Raw genomic sequence first — 22501 nt, forward strand, 5'->3', positions numbered from 1 at the left:
GGACAAATCAGACAATCACGTGAATGAAAAAACAGCCAATCACGTGAGAGGAAAAAACATTCAGTCACATGAATGTGTGGAAACAAAGCAATTAATAAAACCTGCTGTTAAAATAGGTAATTGAATTAAAGCAAAAAAGCTTAGTTGATTATTAAAATATATTAATGATCCTTTATATTCTCTGTGAAATTGATTAGATACTCTTTTCATAGTAACATTTTCTTCTGAGCTCAGTTGAAACATGTATTTTAAATTATTTTAAACTATCATTTATGTATTTTACACTATTAATGAATGTGATCCAATATATTGTGATGGATTTTATTCATGATTTTATCATCATGAATACAATTAAAGTGTATTTTATAAGTTACAAGAGTGAAACAACAAAATTAGGAAGACTTCTGAGGAAGAATGAAAAAGGAGTAAACACCCTCAAACACCTAATACAAGGCACAGAGTTCATAGCTTTAATTAGGAAGGTATTAATGTAAACCAATTCAATAACAGACAAAAGAGCAGATTTTACAATATTTTACAAGTTTGAAAGCGTTTGTTTGTTTTGTTGATAGTGTTTAAAGACTTTGTCCCATTTGCCACAGTCCCAACATGTTCTTATTTCTAAAAGCAGCAGCATCGTCTTTTTTTGTTCAATTTAAAATAAACGTAAAAGGCATATTTCATTACAAAAATCAAGTATCCTGCACAAAAAAGCTTCAAACATTTCAAACAATCAAATCCATTCAAGGAATTACAAAAAGTGGATTACTCTTCCAGCACTTTAAGACATTATGGTGCAAGAACATTTAACAAACACTTATTATTTCCATGTAACTAAAACACACATTCATAAGATGCATTATTCACTATCACAATCTGTTCTCCCTTTGTCCAGAAACAAAACAGGAAGAGGAAATTGTGAAGTGATGTGACCTTTTTTTCCCTAAACTGACCGCAAAAATGTTTGTTTTCTCCATATAAGACTCTTCATGATACATCACAGTAAAACCGTTCTCCTTTGACTGAGGACCCTTTATGCTTTTCCCTTGGCTTTCTTCTGTAGCCGGGTGCGGGTGGGCTCTGTGAGGACTAGGGGCTCCTGGATGACCATGGCGGGGTATTTCTTCCCCAGCAGCTCCACCTCCACCTTCTGCCCCACCGAGCACAGCTCCAGAGGCAGGTAGCCGAACGCAAGGCTCTGCTGGGCGGTGTAGCTGTAGGCTCCGGAGGTCGTGTTCCCTACCACCTGAACAGAAGAGATAAGATACATGTTAAAAAAAACAGAACCATTTCTCCCAAATGTATCCACCTTTCCCCTCAATGTCACGTTTACCAAAAGGTTTAACAATTTAAAGTATTTTATTTTCTCAACGGCTATTCCACCAATCCCCCAAAATTGGCACATCAAGTATACTGTATAGTTGATACAGTCATATATTTATGTCTTGTATTCAAAATTGAGTTAATCAAACATATCTTAATCTACATGATCCCCCCTCTGCGCGGCGTGCTGATATTGGAAACACACATCCTGACATTTATAATACAACTGGATCATTGGACATCTTCCACTGTTGCTAACCTTTCCGTTGAGCCAGATGGTCTCGTTGCCTTCGGGGTCGACATCATCCGTGTCCAGGGCGAGGTAGGACAGCTTCCTCTTCAGGCCCTTAGCTTTGATCTCCTGAAGGGCGGCTTTGCCAATGAAGTCAGCAGGCTGAACAAACACAGAAACAAGTGTGGATGATCCAACTGAAGACGCATTTACAGACGTGAAAAGATTAAAGAGTGACGTGAAATGCTATCAGAGGAGGAAAGTCTTGAATTCGGAATCAGATTAAAATGGTTGCCAGCTTCATGAATAATGCAGCAAATGTTTATTTCAGGACCTATTCCTAGTGTTAGGGATAATAAATGATGGACAATTGGATATGATTGTATGTTAAAAATGGATAAAGGTGAGATGGAGGGTTACCTTGTTCAGTTTGATGAAATATTCCAGTCCAGCCTCCAGAGGGTTGGTGTCACAGTTCATCTGCAAATCAGCCAAAAGTCATAACCTCAGTGATTAACAATTCAAGCTAAAAGTTAGATGAACAAAATAGATAGGGGTGGGATGATCTTACATTGTACTTTGAATATCGCTCACTCGTTTACAGAATAAATGTGTGTGTGTGTGTGTGTGTGTGTGTGTGTGTGTGTGTGTGTGTGTGTGTGTGTGTGTGTGTGTGTGTGTGTGTGTGTGTGTGTGTGTGTGTGTGTGTGTGTGTGTGTGTGTGTGTGTGTGTGTGTGTGTGTGGGTGTGTGTGTGTACCTCAGCTCCCCAGCCTCTGAAGCCCTTCTCCAGTCTGAGGGAGGACATGGCGTAGGTGCCAAAATTGTCGATGCCTTGGTCCTTTCCTGCTTCCATCATGGCCTGATACACAGCCGCCATGTTCTTCTGATTGATGTACAGCTCCCAACCAAGTTCACCTAAACACACACGCAAATGTAGAATTTTGTTAATTATAGAAGATTCATATAGGATTTGTTGGGGTTGAAGAAACTTAACATTTAAATAGCACTTTTCCCAGTGCTCAAAGAAGCTTAACAGCACAGAATCTCCAATTTAATGAAAACAAACCTAAGATACACCAGAGGGGGTACTTTACCACATTTCAGGTGTAATATCTTTATCTCGGTTTTATTTGTCATAGGTTTTTTTTTTTACTTGAGTCAACTAAAACTCTGCTGTTCCTCTGGTAGAATATTGTAGAAACAGGATATTACGTCACAATGTGTGGAGTACCTGTGTAGGAGATCCTGATGGCCCGGACAGAGACGCCGGCCAGCTGGATGACCTTACAGTGGAGAAACTTGAATCCAGCATCACTCAAATCCTCATCCGTCAGCTTCTGCAGGACTTTGCGGGAGTTTGGTCCTGCGATGCCCAGCACGCCGATATCTTCTGTCACGTTGGTAATGTCCACGTCATAACCACCATCTGCAGCCTCTGCCTCTATATACCTGAGTAAATCCACAGAGATAACGCTCAGCATGCTATCTATTAATGCTATCCTGCATCAATTAGGATTAATCGTTAAAATAATTTGCTGGACTAACACTAAACTAATTATCTTTGGGTTTTGTACCAAAAAAAAGACATCATCAAAAATGGACATTGTTCCCTTTTTTCTGACCAAACGATTCATAGCGTAATATGAAAGATATAAATTGTTGGTTCCAGTCCTAGCAGATATAAGGAAATGGGCCAACAAAGGTAGGGTAGATGGACTACATTATTAGTAAAATAATATATATTTAAAATTATGTTTAACAACTGTAAATGTTGTATGAGAAAATAAATGCCATTGATACATGTGTTAGACCTCAGGGACACTGACTGTTAACATAACTTAGTAGCATTATTACTTGACCACATTAAATATTTCACTTTGTGCCACATGATGTGACCTCCATGAACTCTTCATCTGTAGTTTGGTGCTGTCGCCACTAGAGGCCAGTACAGAGCACTACACTGAGGTAGAGAGTGTTAACTTACTGCCTCCTGATTGGAGCAAATGGAGGGGAGTAGTGTTAACAGCTGCGATAAGGTTTTAAGTTTCTGCAGTATAAAACAGACTGGCAGAGTTCAGCAAAGCTCGGGCCTAAGGGTGTGCGCGACTGAGAACAAACATCACAATAATTAATGTTTGTAAACGTGTGTGTCTCAAAAATCTGCACTGGCTTCCTGTTACACAAAGGATACAATTCAAAATCTTACTTTCAACATACAAAGCAAATACACGTCAGAGATGCTGCACTGGTACGAGCCAGCCAGAGCTCTCAGATCATCAGGAGCGGGTTTACTCATTGACCCCAGAGTCAGAACTGCATTTGCTGAGGCAGCTTTTAGTTTGTATGCACCACGAGCCTGGAACAAACTGCCTGGACATCTGAGATCCACCCAACCCTGGGTTCTTTTGAATCAAGGTTAAAAACCTTTCTTTTTAATGCTGCCTATCCAAGATGCTATAACCGTGCCTTAACATTGCACTTTTAGCTGCAACCATTATTTTGTCGCTTTTATGGATTGCCTTTTTGTTTGTTTTGTTTTGAATCATTATGTGTTAAATGCCTATGTGAAGCACTTTGAATGGCCTCTTTGTCTTAAAATGTGTTGTACAAATAAACTAACCTTGAACCTTGTGGGAGGTATTATGCATGTTACCCATGATGTTACCCTGGTATGTAGTGAGTGGTGTTAAGTAACTAAGTACATTTACTCAAGCACTGTACTTAAGTACATTTTGAGCTAGGCCTACTTGTACTTAATTTGAGTATTGACATTTTACGTTACTTTGTACTTCTACTCCACTACATTCATTTAATACCTTTAGTTACTTTACAGATTCGGATTAATGATGTGAAATATAATCAACAATATCATTAAAATACTTTCAAAAGACGATATGTCAGTTGGGAAAACGTCATCATTATCTTAATGTTGTACTCATTGCTGAAGCAGTTATAGGAGAAAAAATGCTAACTTTAAGTCCTAAATTAGCTTTTGCTTGAGTCAAATAAAGCATGTGTTGATTGTTTCACCTGAGGTCGTGACCCTCTGATCCGGAGCCTGTGATGAGCAGAAACTCTCCGGGTGCCAGCTGTGTGATGGTGACCTCGGCAAAGACTCTCCCATTGGGTGTCAACATGTGGCTGATGTTAGTCAGGCCCACCTGACACACAGGTCAAACAGAGTATTAGTTAGACAGAGCAATGTGCTTCAAACGAATAACACTGATGTTAATGAAAGTATACTCATGCTCTACCTTGGGCATGGTGTTGGCAAACAGGCGGTCCAGCAGCTTCTGTGAGTCCTTCCCCTTCACGATGTACTTGGCAAAAGGCGTCAGGTCGATCACTCCCACCTTCTCCATCACCAGCTTGCACTCCCGGCCGACTGGTCCGAACCAGTTTGTGCGACGGAAACTGGGCCTGAGCACATCACAAATATAAGAGATCGATTTGTATATGATGTTATATAAATTACAACATTTGTTACTGGACCTTTTTTATTGGCTTCATCGCATAATGCAGAACATATGGAAGTAATGATTCATATTGTTCTAACAGAAGCCCTTTCTCTTGTTATATATATTAAATATATACTGTATATATATTATCGCATATCAACAAAAGTCAGAGTTAGTGTTCTTAGATGTGAGCTAAATGCTAATGTCAGCATGCTAACATACTTACAATTAGCAGGTATGATTCCCTTGTTCACCATTTTAGCTAAGTGTGAGCATGCTAACGTTTGATAGTTAGCTTTAAACACAAATTACTGGTGGTAATGTCATTAGTTATGCAGGTATATGGAAATAAATCTAAATATTTGAGAAAAAAACATTATTACCTAACAAATCTCCATAAGAAATTATAATAATCTTTTACCTGGTTAAATAAAGGATATATAATTCATCTTAAAGTACAACTAGGATGATCTTTTAAGTCTGGACGAAAGGGGTGCACCAACCAACAAACAGTGCCGTTGCCGAGAGCCAAACGAATGCTTGGGGGGGGGACATTTGCATTGTACTATTATTACTGCAGATTTTATATTTTAACAAAGACAATCGTCAAAGTCACACTTATGGACCAAGCAGCTACTGAGCGGGCCGACAGGTTTCTAAACCCACAGTTGTTGGCAATACTCCCAACAGTAAATCTCTTAGGGTGTGGTTTTGAAATAATGTCATGCTGTGATTTGGGACTGAGACATATGGTTGAAATGTGTCTCATGCGATTATGTACAGTTATCTGCATGTGTTGAATTATTTCAGCAGCTGTTCTCTTTCCCAGTGAGGTATCTAAATGTTTCTTTGGGGCTGCTGCTCAGAGTTAGACGATATACTGTATGGTGGGCTCGCCTTTGCATTAACTGAGAGTCAGGAGCGAGAGAACATGCGTCTTTGCTTTGTGCCAAAACATTGTGTCCTTTAACATTTATTCTGACATGCATACCATACATCTCCAGCAGAACGTATTATAGCGTCTTTCTTTATGCATTGCTGATTTCTCGAGTGCAGGATTGCTCGTTTATTAAAGGGTTGCAACAGCTGCGAACAATACTGTACATTAAAAGCTGTTACAAAACAAAAGCTAAAAAGTGGTTGGGGAACATACTGTTTGCTGTTTACTAAAATGTCTGTCCAGGTCTAAAATTGTGATTGAAGGCTTCTCGCCAATCAAAACGACTAAGACATTATTTCAGATTTCTAAAAAAAAGCACATGTAACACTCCATACTAGTTCTGGTACTGGTTGCAGTTAACGATATCATCTCTAGGTTTGTAGAACAAAAGTTAAAACAAAAGCTGGGGATCCCATATTCAAATGTTTACTCATTAAAATGCCGGTTCAGGTCTAAGATAGGGATTGAATGCATCCTGCCCGTCAAAAATATAAAGACATTTCTGTATATTAATTGCTGTAATATTGCTCTTATAACTGGATGCCTTACTTGTATCCGGTGTCGTCTCCAGGTTTGTAGAACCAGTGAGGTTGTTCCCAGCCGGCGTGAAAGCCCATGGATCCTTGGTCCTTCAGCAGCTCGTAGACGCCGCTTTTTCTGTGAGTTGGTCGACCGGCGAACCGCTCCTCCTTTGGGTAACCAACTGGACACAGTAGAGAAGAGACATTTAAAAAGTGAAATGACTGTACAAATGCAAGGTTTTGTCCAATGAACGTGCGTCTTGAATAATCCTTACCCACATTGTTGAAGCCATAGGATTCTCGAGCTTTGTCGCACAGGAAAGGCACTTCTACCCATTTCCCGTAGCGGTTGGGGTCGCACTCGATCAGGTCGTAGGGAGGCTCTCCATTTACGATCCAGTCACTCAGGAACTTACCGATACCGCCAGCATGGATGACTCCATACCTGAAAATAGCCCAAAGCTTTGAACATTATGAATCTGCCCAATTTAAACTGTCTACTCTATTGGCAGGAGATTGTCAAAGTTGTCAAAGTTTAGCACTCTTTTGTCAAATTAAATCTGCGAAAGGTCCCTTAGCCTCGTTTGGTTGTAGTATGGTTGCAGGCAAACTGACTTGATTACAATGGTCGCAAAAATCTACTTTTTCTTTAAGATTACAATTTGACTAATAAATAAAATACTGCTTCCCAAGCTGTTTCTTTAAGGAAAACCTCTGTTATCACTGCAACAATAACAGCATATTGTAGAGGAAACTTCTGTGTAGCAATGCAGTGGGAGTCACCGACTCAGGAAAGAGACACGGGAAGAGCAGGAGCTTTGATGTCAAACACTGATGGTTTATTTGGAGCTTCGGCCAGAGAATTCACATCACAAGTCCAAGAGCCAGAGGTTCTGACTTTACGGTAGAGTTGCCACGTCAATTCTGGAGCGCCTCTCTCTCGTTAGCCCATTTAACTGGTTTCGCAGAGAGTAATCAACATATTTGAGAAGATAGCCTAAACAGTTGGGAACACTGAGTTACTTGGGTCTGACACTTATGGCCTCGAAGATTTCACACCTTGGAGTCCACAAACACAGAGAAGGAAGTGTCCCAGTGTACCCACAACAATACACCATCTGTGACCTAGGGTTGCCCGGTCATAGAATGGGAACAACAACATATGGCTGAAGCAGCCTATGTCCTTAAAGGAGATAACAGGGTTGGTCCTGCACATCATATCTAGGAGTCTAGGACAATTATTTCCCCAACACATATAACAACTGATAAACTGTACAATTAACGCAGAATTAAGAATTAATAATTTGGAGGTGAGTATTTCTGTGAATATTGCATTAGAAGTTGGTTTATACCTGTCTGTGTTCAGGGGCCTCATTTATAACGCCGTGCGTAGGATTCACGTGGGAAGGTTGCTTACGTAGTAGAAATCCAAAAAATAGATACAGAAATGTTCCGACATTTTCCGATTCACCAAACATTGCGTACCGGCGAGGAAAGTGCGTACAGCACCTCCTTCGCCGGTTTCCCTTTATAAATCACAATCGACTCGAAATGCGGTGCAGCTGAAGCCACGAGCAACCCTGTACAAACAAACCCTCAAAGTACTGGACCAGAAACCTAACCGCTCCCATCACTGTACCATCCTCAACACGCATAACATCCTGAGTTGGGAAGATTTCATAAAGTATAGGAACATCATTCTGGTTTACAAAATCCTGCACAATACAGCCCCTCCACCTCTTAGCTCATTGGTTACTCAACGTAACAACACCAGACTGACCACTAGAAGCTCCACACGTGGCGACCTATCATCCCATTCAGGAAGAGTACTTTTGGTCAGTCGTCATTCTCGGTCATAGCAATACAAAACTGGAATTCTCTACCCACTCAAATCAAAGACATACACATCCCACCTTCACAGCTCACTTCAAAACATGGTTCACTGAGAACTACACCTGCACACACTAGTCTGTGTTGAGTATGGCGTGAGTGTTACATGTTGTGTTACATGTTGTGATCATGGATGTTGTGATTGTGATGTGTTATATGTGACATGTACTGTATATAGTAACGTGTGTTGTTTATTGTTCTCTTTTATCCTCACACCGGTATCTACTTGTCTTTCCTCCTTTTTATTTTATTTTATATATTTTCTTATAACTAATGCTGTTGATATATTGTAATTTTAAGGGTGTCTATTAACATCTGGCCGAGGGACAACAGCTGGAAATTAGCCATGTCGGCTAAAGCTGCACCATTTACTGTTTTTGTGACAGTTCATCGATGGGGACTGTCCACGACACTATAAATAAATAAACTAAACTAAACTTTTGCGGGCTTCACGTAACGCCCATATTTGCCTATAAATAGTCAAAGAAACGCCCATCCATTCATTCTGACTGACTTTATGAAGAAGATCGCAGGAAATGACGACAGAACAGCTAAAAAAGACATCTCACACCGTCAGTTATTTTGGGGAGGTTGAGATAAATCATATTGTTTGGTGGATGCAGTTTGAACCAGAGTAGCAGCATGGAGGTCGGATCGTCACCAACATAAATAAATAAGTGGTCCGAAAAAGGTTCATGACAAAAACAATACACATAGCCTTCCTCAGGCAGTGTGTTTGTACCGGGGACAGGAGACCCCCCTTGATGAGAGACTGTAAGAAATGATCGGAGAATCCCCCCGGTGTGGAGTCATGACGACTGGATCTGAATTATGTTTTTGTATTTGGTGGTTTGTGTCCCAGCTGTCGATCAGCTGTGCGCAGCGTCTCCACTGCAGACTATGCATCTCAACCCCCCCCCCGCAGCAACTCGATATCCACCAGTTAAAGGAAATACAACTAATGTGTTGTGTTATATTTCCTGTACAATTGACCACATATGGTGTTCTTAGCTTCCATACCTCCTGTGTTTTACGAGCGACTTATCAAGTCTTGGCAAACGGCATAAAACACGATTAAACATGATAGTATATAAAACCATGCTCGTATCTACAACCTATAGAAATGCAAAACGGTGTCAGTTTAGACGTAATTCTGTCCTCCTGCTTACCGCATCATTTATGAGAAAACATTTCATAACATTAACACAACATATTCGAGGTGGTTTTAAATAACATATCCGTATTTATTTATTTCTCCAAGTTATGTTTTTGTGTGCACTGAGGAGTCGCAAACAGGCGTTTGTTTAATCATTTTAACATTGGCTTTAATCAATGTTTGAAAATGAATTATTCATATGATAAATGAGAGGTAACATTTTATTTATGATATTATTTCCACATATTTCTCTCCATTCTTCCTTCTGCCAACGGTGTCGCAGTTTCTCGTCTCTCCCGTTTTTGTGCTTAGTGCGTACGCATGGGGTAGAGTTTGCGTGGAGGACCGCACATTTTCCCGTCAAGTTAGTATTTTATAAATCGCAAACATTGCGTAGAAACTGGCGTACGCCAATTTTTTTGCGTATATCCCTTTATAAATGAGGCCCCAGGTCTTCATCATGCCCTTATCCTGAAGGTTTATTCTTGAGGTTTTAATCCCCAAAGACGCTAACCAATCTACCAATCACATACCCGAAGCCGATGGCAGTCCAGTAGTTGCGAACCCCTTGGTGTGGTCCGACCATGGGCATCAGGTCAGGGGTGTACGTGATTGGTCCAGACACAATGTTGATGATGTCGGCTTTCTTCAGCACGGGGACCATCTCCATGGCCATCTCCACGTGCTCCATTATCCTGTCGAGATCAGACTCAAACAGCTCCTTACCGAAACCTGCAGCAGCCAAACAAAGAAGATTCATTTAAATAAATAAAAGAGGTTTAAGACAAATGTGTCCATGGCAGACAGACCTGGAGGCACTCCATCTCTGACCCAGGAGTCCTGCAGCACCATCTTCTCCATATTCTCATACGGGCCGAACAGCAGGCCGTCTCTCTCCTGGCGCAGATAGTAAGATGCATCCAGATCCCTGATGACAGCCAGCTCCGTCTTCAGAGCCTTCACCTCCGGGACTGTTGCTGTGACAATGTACTGATGGTGCACTGGGATGGTGGGGTGTTCAAACCCAATCATCTTACCCACCTCCCGGGCCCAGAAACCTTCAAAAAAACAACAGAGGGAAATTAAATAAACCAAGAAGATAAGTGACTAATGCTGTGTTGGTTGAGTCCAATTTATTTCATGATAAAAGGACAGCCCTATCATACATTAAGCTATATAGAAGACTATAGCCTTTTCTAAGGATAACGACTTATGCTTCTTGTCTTCAATCAAAGCTAAACAAAGCTGGCTTTAGTTTCATATCCAACACATATAATAATGGTATTGGTCTTCTCATCCAACTCTTTTAATAAGCGTATTCCCATATTTGTGCAACTTCTTCTAACTGCTTTCACTGTTCCAGTAGTTTGGCAGCTTTGGATGGGCGTTATGTTCTCCATTGCCTCAGTGGTGTTATTGGACCTTTAAAAAAGGGTTTATGTCTCCCGGTGGATACACAAACTTTGATGAATGAATGTGTTTGTAAGTAAGAACTTACTGCCCTATTTCAGTCATTAAAAAGGAAAGGTAAATCATTTTTAAAAACATGATTCAGTAACTACATAACAGACAATGATCAGACTTTCCAACCGGTTTCAAATTAAGCCCATAAACGCATTCATAGAAAAGTACAAAAAAACATCACAGGGGACTTCACATACAATGTTGTATGGTTAAATGTACAGTGTTTAATGTACAGTATGTTCCTCCAATGGGCTAAAACCGTGACAGAAAACCTTTCTCTGCAGGAAAACATTTAGTTTTATAGCTGCAGTGAGCTTCAGCGTTTTATTGTCATGCACATTATGTAACAGCTGCACGGTTTCAGCAGTTCATTCAGCAGATACAGAAGGGAACATGTGCTATTTGCTGCTAAATGTTCACCAACTGGTTCATATACTGGTTCAAAGCTCAGATATGTTGGGTTACACCATCAGCCTCTGTGAGACCTGCTGTCTTCTGATATAAACACAAATGTATCTTACATGTATTAAGCGGCAGGATGTTAGTTGGGGTAAAAGCCCGTAGGTTATTAACTCTCCAACATGTCCTCTTTAAATTCTACGTGTGCACCACACAGTATGTGAACTTTATCTCATGGTGAGCAATGAGGTAGGGGTGCATGAACACACAACCTCCAGATAAGATCCAGGCAGTTCAGGCAGGAGCTGGGCTGCACACAGGACCCTTTCACTGAGTGACCCAGGAATAGAGATTCATTTGTTAACAAGCTCACAGAAATAAACAAATCTTTGAAACACGAAGTGCTTTGTCAATATCAGCCGGCCATTCTGCTCAATTCGATTTGTTTTGAGGTTAACTGATGGATTGTTTAATGTCTTTGCTCGTGCTCGGAATTATGAAAATGAGAATCTCACTTCGATATCAAGTCTCAAATAAAGGATTGAATAAATGAATGATTTTCAAAAAAAAATACATTTCCCTAAACTTTTAATAATTAGTTAAATATTTGGTCAGAAGGTCACAGGATAAGGAATTGGTTCCAAACCAGGGGGAGTTATGCAGCACGTTGCCATAGGGTATGTGGAAATATAGGGAGTACGTTCAAATAAGATGAAAAATATAAATAAGATTAAAAAATAAATAAAAATGTTTGATCATCTGTAACTCCTGAGCAAAATATAATGAACACACAAATGATCCATTATTAAGGGTACAAATGAGATGATACTTTGCTGATACCTGGAGTAAACTAACAAGCTACTCATCAGTTTAAAAAGTACTTACTCAGCCCCATTTTTACCAGCTGCAACTACTACAATATTTCTTTAACAATTATAATATAATAATACATATATGATTATAAAATGGAGGATTCTGTATAATTAGTAGTTTTACCTAGTACTTTAAATATATGTTGTATACTCAGATACAATTGCAATGCAGAACTTTTTCTTGTGGTAATGCTCCAGTTACTGAAGTACAAGATCTGAGTGTTTGTTTCTACCACTTGCTTAAGTTTATGATTGATAACATTTATCGCTTTGCAGGCTTGAAGAGCGTCTTCACACAATGGTCAAAACAAGGCTGACATGCAGAAACTGATCCTATGGGGTCACAATCTAGGGAACCGGTCATCGGTCAACTTTATTGGAAAGAGGAGGAAGCAGTTCCAGACTACGTCTCAGTTTCACACAATGTGTGAAAATAAGATGTTAGCTGGACAAAATAACTTTAAATAAGGTTCTGGACACAGCTTTTTACGAGCTGCAGTATACAATTGAAGTGAGATAGTAGCAGGGAGAGAGTTTAACCAAATATGGTTGGTGTTATGCAAGCTCAACAAAACCAGTTTACATTTCAGTCCCTGGAAACAAAAAGCAGGAAAATGCTTTAAAAAAAGGTTTGTTGGGAGGTGTGCATGTGCTGCTGCATCAAGATTGGATAACATGTGAACTGCTGGCCTGTTTGGATTGGCTGCCGGACACAGGGAAGGCAAAAGGCCAGCAGGACCCGCAACTCACAGTAACTCTGGCTCCAACCAGGCAGAAAATAAATAACACAAGATGTGAACGAGATATATAAATGTTCCTCCACAGTTTTGTATGGTGCGATGTAAGATGTAATGCTTGTGGACAGTGACGTGCGGTGAGGTTCATGGCTGGTGAGGCACTGACTCTTTCTTTTCATTTTGACCTTAATCGAAATATTCGGTTATTTACAAAAGCTTTTTTAGTCTGATGCTTAAATTCATTTTAAACAGACCGTTCAACAAAAGGATACCCACAATCTAAATATTGGATTGTTATTTCTTAGTAAGATCTCATTGTTTTTACAATTGTGGTCTTACAGTACCTTGACTTGAAGATGAAGTCCATGCTATCCTTCTGGACAACAATCTCTATTACTTTTTTGTAAAAGTCCTCCTTATCTTCCTCTAGTTTCAGAAGTCCAGGCTGAAGTCGAATAGTCCATTTAGCTTAGGAACCTTCCTAAAGGAGTGAAATGACCCGGAAGTCCCTCAGTGGCAGCCATGATAAGTGCCGTTCGAATTCTCTAGAATGATGAGAATGATAGGAAAGGAGGTTTCAAACTTCCTTTATAACCTCCTTTAGCTTAGGAACCACTGGACCTCCCTAACCGACAGGAGAAGCGAAAATGCTGCCCCACAATGCCTTGCAGCCGCAGCATTTGCCGTCACTCAACAGTCGGCCGTTCACGGAAACAACCGATTATGACCGAGAAATGATATCATGAAAGTTACGGTGCTTATTAAGCATTTTAAAACATAGGTGGTAAGTTGCCAAAGTGCTTTGTTTTGAACGTTCATCAGTATTATAATCAAAAAGAGAAATATGAACGTTAGTTTTCACTGAAATGATCAAATAAAGTCAACATTTCAGTCTTTACTGAGCTGTGTGGAGTTTGTTCAACTTTTAAAAGATGTTTGAATGGTGATATACACAGTGATAGATGTTAAGGACTAACGTTTATAATAAATACATTTGTATTGATTTTAAGATATTTTCATAGTTCATACAATCATACATATTGGGATCATTGGTATTAATGTGGACCGGAGGGAGAGGGTGACGAGCATAAGTTTCACTTTCCTTTTTTATTTCAATTCCAACTTTGGTCATGAAGAATATGTTTCTCTGTTGTCCACGTTCATAAAGCAACAGCATCAGAGCACGGTGCATTTAGGAGCTGATCTTTGGACTATTCGACTGCAGCCCCAGGCTGCAGTCGAATAGTCCAAAGATCAGCTCCTAAATTCTAACCCTATCGTCTATCGTCTATCGTCTATTCCTTGACCTCTGAGTGAAACGTCACGGGGTTAAGGGATAGTGGACAGGATAATTCAAAAGGACTTAGGAGAAGAGACTGCGGTACTTTAGAGAATCCGAATGCACTTTCACTATCCGACGTGTTTCTGATGCGCCAGCGGACGTCATGAATGTGCGTCTGCTGCTGTGGGGAAACTATGGAAACTACAGTTTTCTATACAGCGGACTACAACATGGATGTTCAATAAGAACGAGGGACTACTGCAAACTCATCTAGAGACTCTGCACCGTGCTCTGATGCTGTTGAATTGAAATAAAAAAGGAAAGTGAAACTTATGCTCGTCACCCTCTCCCTCCGTTCCACATTAATACCAATGATCCCAATACGTATGATTGTATGAACTAAAGATCTTAAAATCAATACAAATGTATTTATTATAAACGTTAGTCCTTAACATCTATCACTGTGTATATCACCATTCAAACATCTTTTAAAAGTTGAACAAACTCCACACAGCTCAGTAAAGACTGAAATGTTGACTTTATTTGATCATTTCAGTAAAAACTAACGTTCATATTTCTCTCTTTGATTATAATACTGATGAACGTTCAAAACAAAGCACTTTGGCAACTTACCACCTATGTTTTAAAATGCTTAATAAGCACCGTAACTTTCATGATATCATTTCTCGGTCATAATCGGTTGTTTCCATGAACGGCCGACTGTTGAGTGACGGCAAATGCTGCGGCTGCAAGGCATTGTGGGGCAGCATTTTCGCTTCTCCTGTCGGTTAGGGAGGTCCAGTGGTTCCTAAGCTAAAGGAGGTTATAAAGGAAGTTTGAAACCTCCTTTCCTATCATTCTCATCATTCTAGAGAATTCGAACGGCACTTATCATGGCTGCCACTGAGGGACTTCCGGGTCATTTCACTCCTTTAGGAAGGTTCCTAAGCTAAATGGACTATTCGACTTCAGCCCCAGTTTGTTGTTCGCGTCTACTGTCTCTGCGTAGAATAACAGTAGCAACAAGAACCTGTGGGCTCACGTGCGCCCCCTTCAGTGCGGCAGACGTTATTGCTGCCTCCCCTGGTGATTTTTTCATTGCCGTTGTACGATGAGACCAGCGAGCCTAAATATCATATATATGTGAAATAAGTTATTTAGAGACTATGGATGGCGAGGATAAATGTAATAAAGGGATCTACAAAAATTACATTGGTGACATACAGTGAGATGGTGCAGGCATCCAGCTTTCCAGCCAGTTTCTGTGGGGTGACGCATTCTGAGGTGAGGCAGAGCTCATCTGTGCCTCATTTTACCCCACTGGCTTGGCTTGAGCGCGTCACAAAATAAGTGCCCGCGTTAAATTAGTGCCCGCGCTCCAGCCAGTTACTGTGGGCTTACGAGAGGCAGAGCTCGTCCCTGCCTCAATCCTCATCGCTCCCATGTAGTTGAGCTCGGCCAATTTGCTGATTTTGACTATAAAAAGCGATTGGAATCATACATAAATCACATTTACAACACAGATCAGTGGAGACATTTTATTATTATTAAAATTATTATCATTGCAGAATGTCTAAACTCTATTTTAAACGTAATCTGATCCATGGATTTACAGTATTTAGTATTGAAGGTTAAAAAGCAGTTGCCATTTATTTCTTAGTTGATCTAACTCTGTTTGATGTTGCAGAGAAAATGGGACTAAGGACAAATATGCATGACTTATATAAGTTACAACATGTCCTTGATAGAGGACTGAAATAAGTTCCTGAACATTGACAGGTAAACAAGGAACAGCAGCAGGGTTTAAAGGAGTTGTTGCAAACAGGATCCCCTCAGAACTGGTATGACCCAGTTCAAGCCAAAAGCCAGTTTGTCTGAACTCTGTGATCACTGGGCTGTGTGGACAAAGGTCCCCTGCTGCAGTGTCCACAGATAACATGGTTTAAAGCAGTGACTGCAGGATGTGTCTGCATTGAGACTTAATCAGAAGATTAAGACATAGATACATTTTAGCATGGACCTTTCCACCATTTCCTATGTGTTAGCAGGAAATATGACAACAATAGCACATATTGCATTATGTCTGGATATACAAATGTACCTTATAGAACATCCATGGAATATTCTTATGTCCGCCATATATTAGTTTTTCTGTCACATGGTAGATAAGTGTATCCTAAATTAGAAATCCCTTGTAAAACATGACCAAGCCCGAAACAACGTGTATTATCTACAACATGTATTCTGTTCTTTACCACAATCTTTCGTTGTTTATTGTCCAAAAGAAAATGTCGTCCTTGAACCGAACAATGATGCATTTCTAAGTCCTGTTATTGAGTCAGAAACCCTTAATATTTGTCCATTGTTCCGGATAAACACAAGACTTTTACCGTTATCTTTGCCTTGAGAATATGAGTTTTCAAGTACACACCTGTTGCATTGACAATGCGATTGGCCCGGATGGTCCCATGAGGCGTCTGGACGTCCCACTTCCCGTCAGCGGTCGGGTTGAGGGCGGTGACCGGAGCTGGGTTGTAGATTTGGGCCCCGTACATACGAGCCCCAGCGGCCAGAGCCATGGTCAGAGAGTAGGGGTCAATGTGACCGTCTCCTGGGGTGTACAGACCTGCCAACACCTGAGAATGTAGAGAAACTTGAAGTTTCCGATTTCAGCTGAATAGAATATAATATACAATAATGGAACAATGATCAGACGCGTCTTAATTGTGCTAACATTTTCCAGGCTACAATGTTTATGACTACATATACACAGAAGAAATGCTTTTCTGGGGATCATGAATATTTAAAATAAAAGATCATGCAGGCCTAATATTTGATGATATGACGGGTTATTTTTTCTCTGAGCAAGGTTGACATTTTGGCACCCTGGAAGGTCCAAAATGAAAAGGGCTCTGCCTCTGAGGGAGCATGCCTGAATATGCTGATTATTTCATGGACATTCTTGTTTACCAAAGATCCTTTTGACCTTGTGCTGGTACCCCAATAAAGGACATGAGCTTAAAAGAAATCTGAGGGAATAATCTTCAAAGGTTCATGAGAAATGATAGCATCTTTCATGGAAATCTGGCCTGTAGTTGTTAAGATATCTTGCTCTGGACCAAATGGATCCACTTTCCCATCCTTTTCATCCTTCAAATTCAATCGACAGATGTAAGAGTGGTATCAATCCGCTCGTCTTAGTTTTGGAAAAAAGGCGACTACCTCTTAGCGTATTCCCAACATCTATTCCTTTAATTACTCAGGAAAAAACACGTTTTCAGAAATGTCTACACTGATGGGTATTTGAAAGTGTTCTTCTTTTTAGATAATTAGTTTGAGAATCATATTATCTAGAATAGAAACTGTAATATATTCGATGGTTAGCACAGACCTTGTCTATATTGAGCAGAGGGAAGAGTTCCAGGACTCTCTCCGGTTCGATCATGTACTGCTCGGTCACGTGCCAGTGTGTGCGCGTCATCTGGTACCTCATCTCATCCACTCGAGCTGCAGATGAAGCGATGCGGACGCTGCCGGGGTTATGAAAGCCCACTGCCTGAAGACAACAAGACAATATGAATATCATGGCACTCAGAAACAACGGCCATCAAAGTGAGGAAGGAGGAGCGAGGAACCTCACCTGTCCAGTTTCTTGCTCCAGCTTCTCGTATAATTTAATGCTGTCATAGTGGACTTTCTTGAGGTTGATGCCTGGATGGTAATATGTTGTTAAACCAGCCTGAAACACAGAAAAGACCATGATGGTGGGGAAAAAGGGCACAGACTCCTATTTAAAATTGTATTTACAAATGACACTGACATCTGAGTTGAAGTCAGGAAACAAATCCAGCAAGACTTGGAGCAACATTATCATTCTTTGAGGTAGTGTTGCATCTACCTGATGAATGTCTGTGCAATATTTACTCTCCTTTTGGCCCATTGTTGGTATTCACCTAATCTCAAAGAAATATGCAGTTCTTTATCTGCTAATTAAGGCTGAAAAGATGTATGGATTATTTGTCAAATACAAGATTAATTGGTAAATATTTGATAAGAAAAATAATGTAAAAATTGTAATATAATTTCCTCCTGTATGACAGAAAACTAAATGTATTTTCAGTGTGGACACGATTAAGAATGTCATCTTGGGTTTGCGAAACACTGGTTTGAATTATTTTATAGTTTTTGGTTAATCATGAAATAATTGGCAGGTAATGGACAAAGAAATTATAGATAAAACAGCTTTGAGAGTGGACTCAAACAGTGCTGCTGTGAGCTGTAAAAGCACAACAAAGAGCTTTGATATGCTTTAAAAGGCTTCAGACTACACCTGCAATGTCATTTGATCATTTCTTTGTATACAAATATAGATATTAGCTTATTTAATTCTCTGCGCAAGCTACTGCAAATGTAAGAGGAATTGAGATTAAAGTGACAAACTGACTTTAACTTTTTAAAGGAGTTGAAAGTACATAAATCATCTTTATTTTGTTCCCATACTTCTTAAAGAGCATGGCAGTGTTTCCTTACACAGTCAAGAAAACATGCATCTAAAATTGTCCATGTGCCTCGAGCAGTCTCTCCCAAAATGCATGCTGGCATCGGCTCCAGCCCCCCCAGATGAGTAACTGAATAAGAGTAAGTGTCCCACCCGTTGACATGTCAAACGTATATAAATAGCATTTCAGTGAAGTGAATGTAAGAGTGGACCTCAGAAGAGAACTTGTAACAGCTGCCTGGATGGAAACCATGCCACTACTGAATAACACAGAGATATCTGGAAACAGCGTGAGGCTGTCGAGGAAGATCTCTCCTTTCAAGTGCATTAACTTTCCTTTCAATTGGACATTGTCAGTTGGAATTTTTGGCATAGGAAATGTATTTGATTGTAATAAATGGCTGATATTCAACCCATTTAGCTTTTATTCATAAAGAAAATGCCAAGTCATTATATAAAACTTCAAATTTAAGACATTGTGAATCCATTTATTCACAAACTTTAAAGAGGATTTCGAAAAAGTAAAAATAAAAGCAAAAAGCAAAAAATATTCACTACTTCCAGCCTTCAAATGATGAGGATTGCTCCACAACAATTACTTGATTAATCATTCTTTCAAAAGAAAATCAATCTGCAAAGATTGTAGTAATTGATTAGATGATTCAGTCATTTGTATCAGTAAGTAAAAATACCAAACATTCAGTGTCTCATAGCTTTTTAAATGTGAGGATTTACATGTGCCATACAATACACTAAATTGAATATTTTAGTTTTAAGATCATGAAGAAAAATTAAAAGGATGTCACTTTAGGAAAATAAAATTGTTTGAAACACAAGTTACAGATATAGTTTAACCTGCTGGGAATCATTCTTGGTTTTTGGACTGTTGCTCGGATAAAACAAACAAGTTTAACATTGGGCTTTAGAGAAATGTTGCCTAGATTTTCATTTCCTGACATTTTATAAACAAAATACTTTATTAAGATTATACTTGTTTTGGTGAACTTTGGTTTTAAATAATTGTTAAAGGCAGACAATAAACTGGTGATAGTTGACACTGATCAACTGGGTATTCTCCATGTGAAGCTCACTTTGCCATTTGCCATCTTAATCCCCCATCACATTCCTTGTATTTAATAAACAAAAGTAGGTTTTGGCAGACGTACAGCGTGCCACGTGGATCCAGCTGTCAGATCAGACTTCTCCAGCAGCACCACGTCTTTCATGCCAGCTTTGGCCAGGTGATAGGCCACGCTGACCCCCACACACCCCCCACCGATTATCACAGTGTCTGCGGTGTCCTTCCATCTCTTCCTTAAAGCCGATGTGTGTGCATCACTGCAGAGAGGAAAATGGACATCAGGTGAATATACACAGCACAGGCATGCACCTCAGCTGTCTGTTTACAATGCTGCCATGCCTGCAACCAGAGCTGACAAGTCCATGTTGACCATGTGTGTGACATGATGACATGCTGCAAAAACACTTTTAAAATGTCTGCGTAAAAAAACTGCAGCTTTACGCACAAACTGCGCGTAATTTATAGCTGGATTATATATTTACATCAAATTTCCCAAATAAAGAGTGTTAGATATACGCACATTTGATCAAATGTAAACTGACTCACCTCTCGTGTGCTTGTTTTCTTGAGGTGCAGGAAATGGTCCTTAAAGGCAGCAGAGCAATCCCTCGATACGCGGCTAAATCTCTCCGCAAATGACCGTTGATAAGGTTTAATATCCGCGACATTTTTTTTTTTAACTATACATTCAATTTAAAGCATAACCAGCCCCCCTCTCAGTGGACCCCTGCCTACTGGCGTGTGTGGTTCAGTTACAAATATTCCTCTTTTGCACTGACAGCCGGGATGACCCGCCCACAGGTCAAGGACCGAGTCAAAGGAGAAACTTTACCCAGAACAACCTGGAGCCTGCATGCATAGAGTTTTATGGTAATCAATGCTCTCTTAGTGTGTGCTGGAGCGACGTAAAGATACGTGTAAAAGCAAACAGTGCAGCATGTTGCAGTCCCACCAGAGATAGTGGCAGTCTATACAGTACACATGTTGTTGTTGGAACTGTAAACTGGTTCACCATGTTTGCTGATACTCTTATTTAACACTAAGTTTGCTTTATTGCCTGTATATCCACCCAAAATTATCCAATAACACATATTAACATCACAGCAGCAATGTCCAATATAATTATGGCTTAATTCAATCAAGTTTTGGAGGAGAAATATAATCTAATGACAAAATATCCAATATTAGTGGGACATAAGGACCAAAATATGTTTATTGTGGTGTCATTCTTAATTCCTTTCAAACTTGCTTTATTACAATAACCTCTATTATGCCATGATTTTTAGATTGATATAAAGAATAAGTTCTATTTGTACAACTAGTTTTTCTTTTTTAAATGTTCTGTGAATTCTTACCTATGCATAATCTTTGAAAGCTTAATTGTTTCATGGTCTTTCATAAAAAGCATTGGTTTGTTCATTTCAGTGTTTACTAGCCATGCAGTAAAGGGTCCGGTTCAAACCAACACACTCTCACTCCCTAAGCGTTGTCCGTGGCGTCCAATTGTGACGCTCCTAGGCTCCTTCAGCGTCATAAAGGGACGCAAATAGCTTTCAACTGATTGCAATGTATTCCCATCTGCGTCGGGATTTGACGCTCATGGAAGCACGGCATTCGTTTATGTCGGCTGCCCTTAAAGGTAATGTGAGCGTCCATTCCCAGGAGTAAAGGATGGCAGAAGACACTACACTACCCAGAATCCCCAGCTATCGTTTGGACTACACCATGTGCTCTTGACAAACCCCTGATAGTCCTCAAGCTCTGTGATTGGAGAGTGTGCTCCGAGGGTTACCGAGCATCGAACAGCACTTGAAATGGGATGGAACCACGGCAGACTGTCCAAAACTGGATTTGAACGGGTCCACCGCTTGAAATCTTGAAAGGGATGTGCAAAATAGTCATTACATACAGTCTTTAATTAACTATTAGTAGAGAATAACGAGTAATGAATATACTTTATAAGGATCGTATTAATATCTAATAATAAAAATATTGAAATTCAATAACATGCTTTAACCACCAGGTGTCCCTTTATATCAGCTATGCACCTTTATGGTGTAAATACAGCCTATCTACCAATTGGATCAAATATAAAAGTGAGCCGAATTAGTGTTGATACTGCAAGGAGACCTATTGTGTGAAAAGAAATGTAAGATGTTGTTTAATGACTGATATATTTATGATCCACGTCACGTTTTCAGTTCCTCATGTTTGTCTTCTCATCAGGGCTATAAATACAGAACTACGGCAGATATGTAATATGTAATGCAGCCGAACCGTGTATTACAATGCCGTTATGTGATGACTTTCAAAGAGAAAAGCAAGCACACTCGGAATAAGGTATTATTATTATTTCGGTCTGTTTCCGGTATTTGTTAATGACAATGTGCTCTGAGATGTGAGACCGGAATTGCACAGGGGGGAAATAACGTAAGCTATCTTTAGATGCGGATTTTGTTAAACTAATATGTTTAGGCTGTGGACCAACACTATACATTGACGTGGAAGGGGGTAGCAATAAAGATAACACAATTTAAACAGTTACACAACATAACAGAAAAAATATCGATAGCAGCGTCCCTAGCAACCACCTTGGTAACAATGAAAACGTCGCGCTTTCCTGAAGTAATCTTCGTAATAACTAGC

At 39.9% G+C, this 22501-nt stretch overlaps 1 protein-coding gene across 1 annotated transcript; it reads right to left on the reverse strand.

Moving 5' to 3' along the window:
* Nucleotides 1–449: 449 nt before the first annotated feature.
* On the reverse strand, nucleotides 450–20625 carry dmgdh (dimethylglycine dehydrogenase). The gene is made up of 16 exons (XM_034095318.2): nucleotides 20402–20625; nucleotides 19941–20112; nucleotides 17917–18015; nucleotides 17668–17832; nucleotides 16708–16912; nucleotides 10332–10580; nucleotides 10056–10254; nucleotides 6752–6921; nucleotides 6505–6658; nucleotides 4812–4977; nucleotides 4588–4718; nucleotides 2789–3006; nucleotides 2315–2472; nucleotides 1976–2035; nucleotides 1583–1717; nucleotides 450–1246 (listed from the first exon to the last, which is right to left on the reverse strand). Exons 1-16 carry the CDS (start codon nucleotides 20521–20523, stop codon nucleotides 1034–1036), a joined length of 2616 nt encoding a protein of 871 aa, XP_033951209.1. The 5' UTR covers nucleotides 20524–20625; the 3' UTR covers nucleotides 450–1033.
* Nucleotides 20626–22501: the final 1876 nt, after the last annotated feature.

This window comes from Pseudochaenichthys georgianus, chromosome 12 (genome assembly GCF_902827115.2).
Source record: "Pseudochaenichthys georgianus chromosome 12, fPseGeo1.2, whole genome shotgun sequence".
Classification (NCBI taxonomy): Eukaryota; Metazoa; Chordata; class Actinopteri; order Perciformes; family Channichthyidae; genus Pseudochaenichthys; species Pseudochaenichthys georgianus.

What these genes read in the sequence shown, in the direction of transcription:
- dmgdh (XM_034095318.2), bottom strand. Translation starts at nt 20,523, where the DNA reads ATGTCGCGGATATTAAACCTTATCAACGGTCATTTGCGGAGAGATTTA. An exon ending in TTGCCAACACCATGCCCAAG is followed by an intron (nt 4,719 to 4,811) that starts GTAGAGCATGAG and finishes CCTGTGTGTCAG; the next exon opens with GTGGGCCTGACTAACATCAG. An exon ending in ATTTCATCAAACTGAACAAG is followed by an intron (nt 1,718 to 1,975) that starts GTAACCCTCCAT and finishes GTGTTTGTTCAG; the next exon opens with CCTGCTGACTTCATTGGCAA.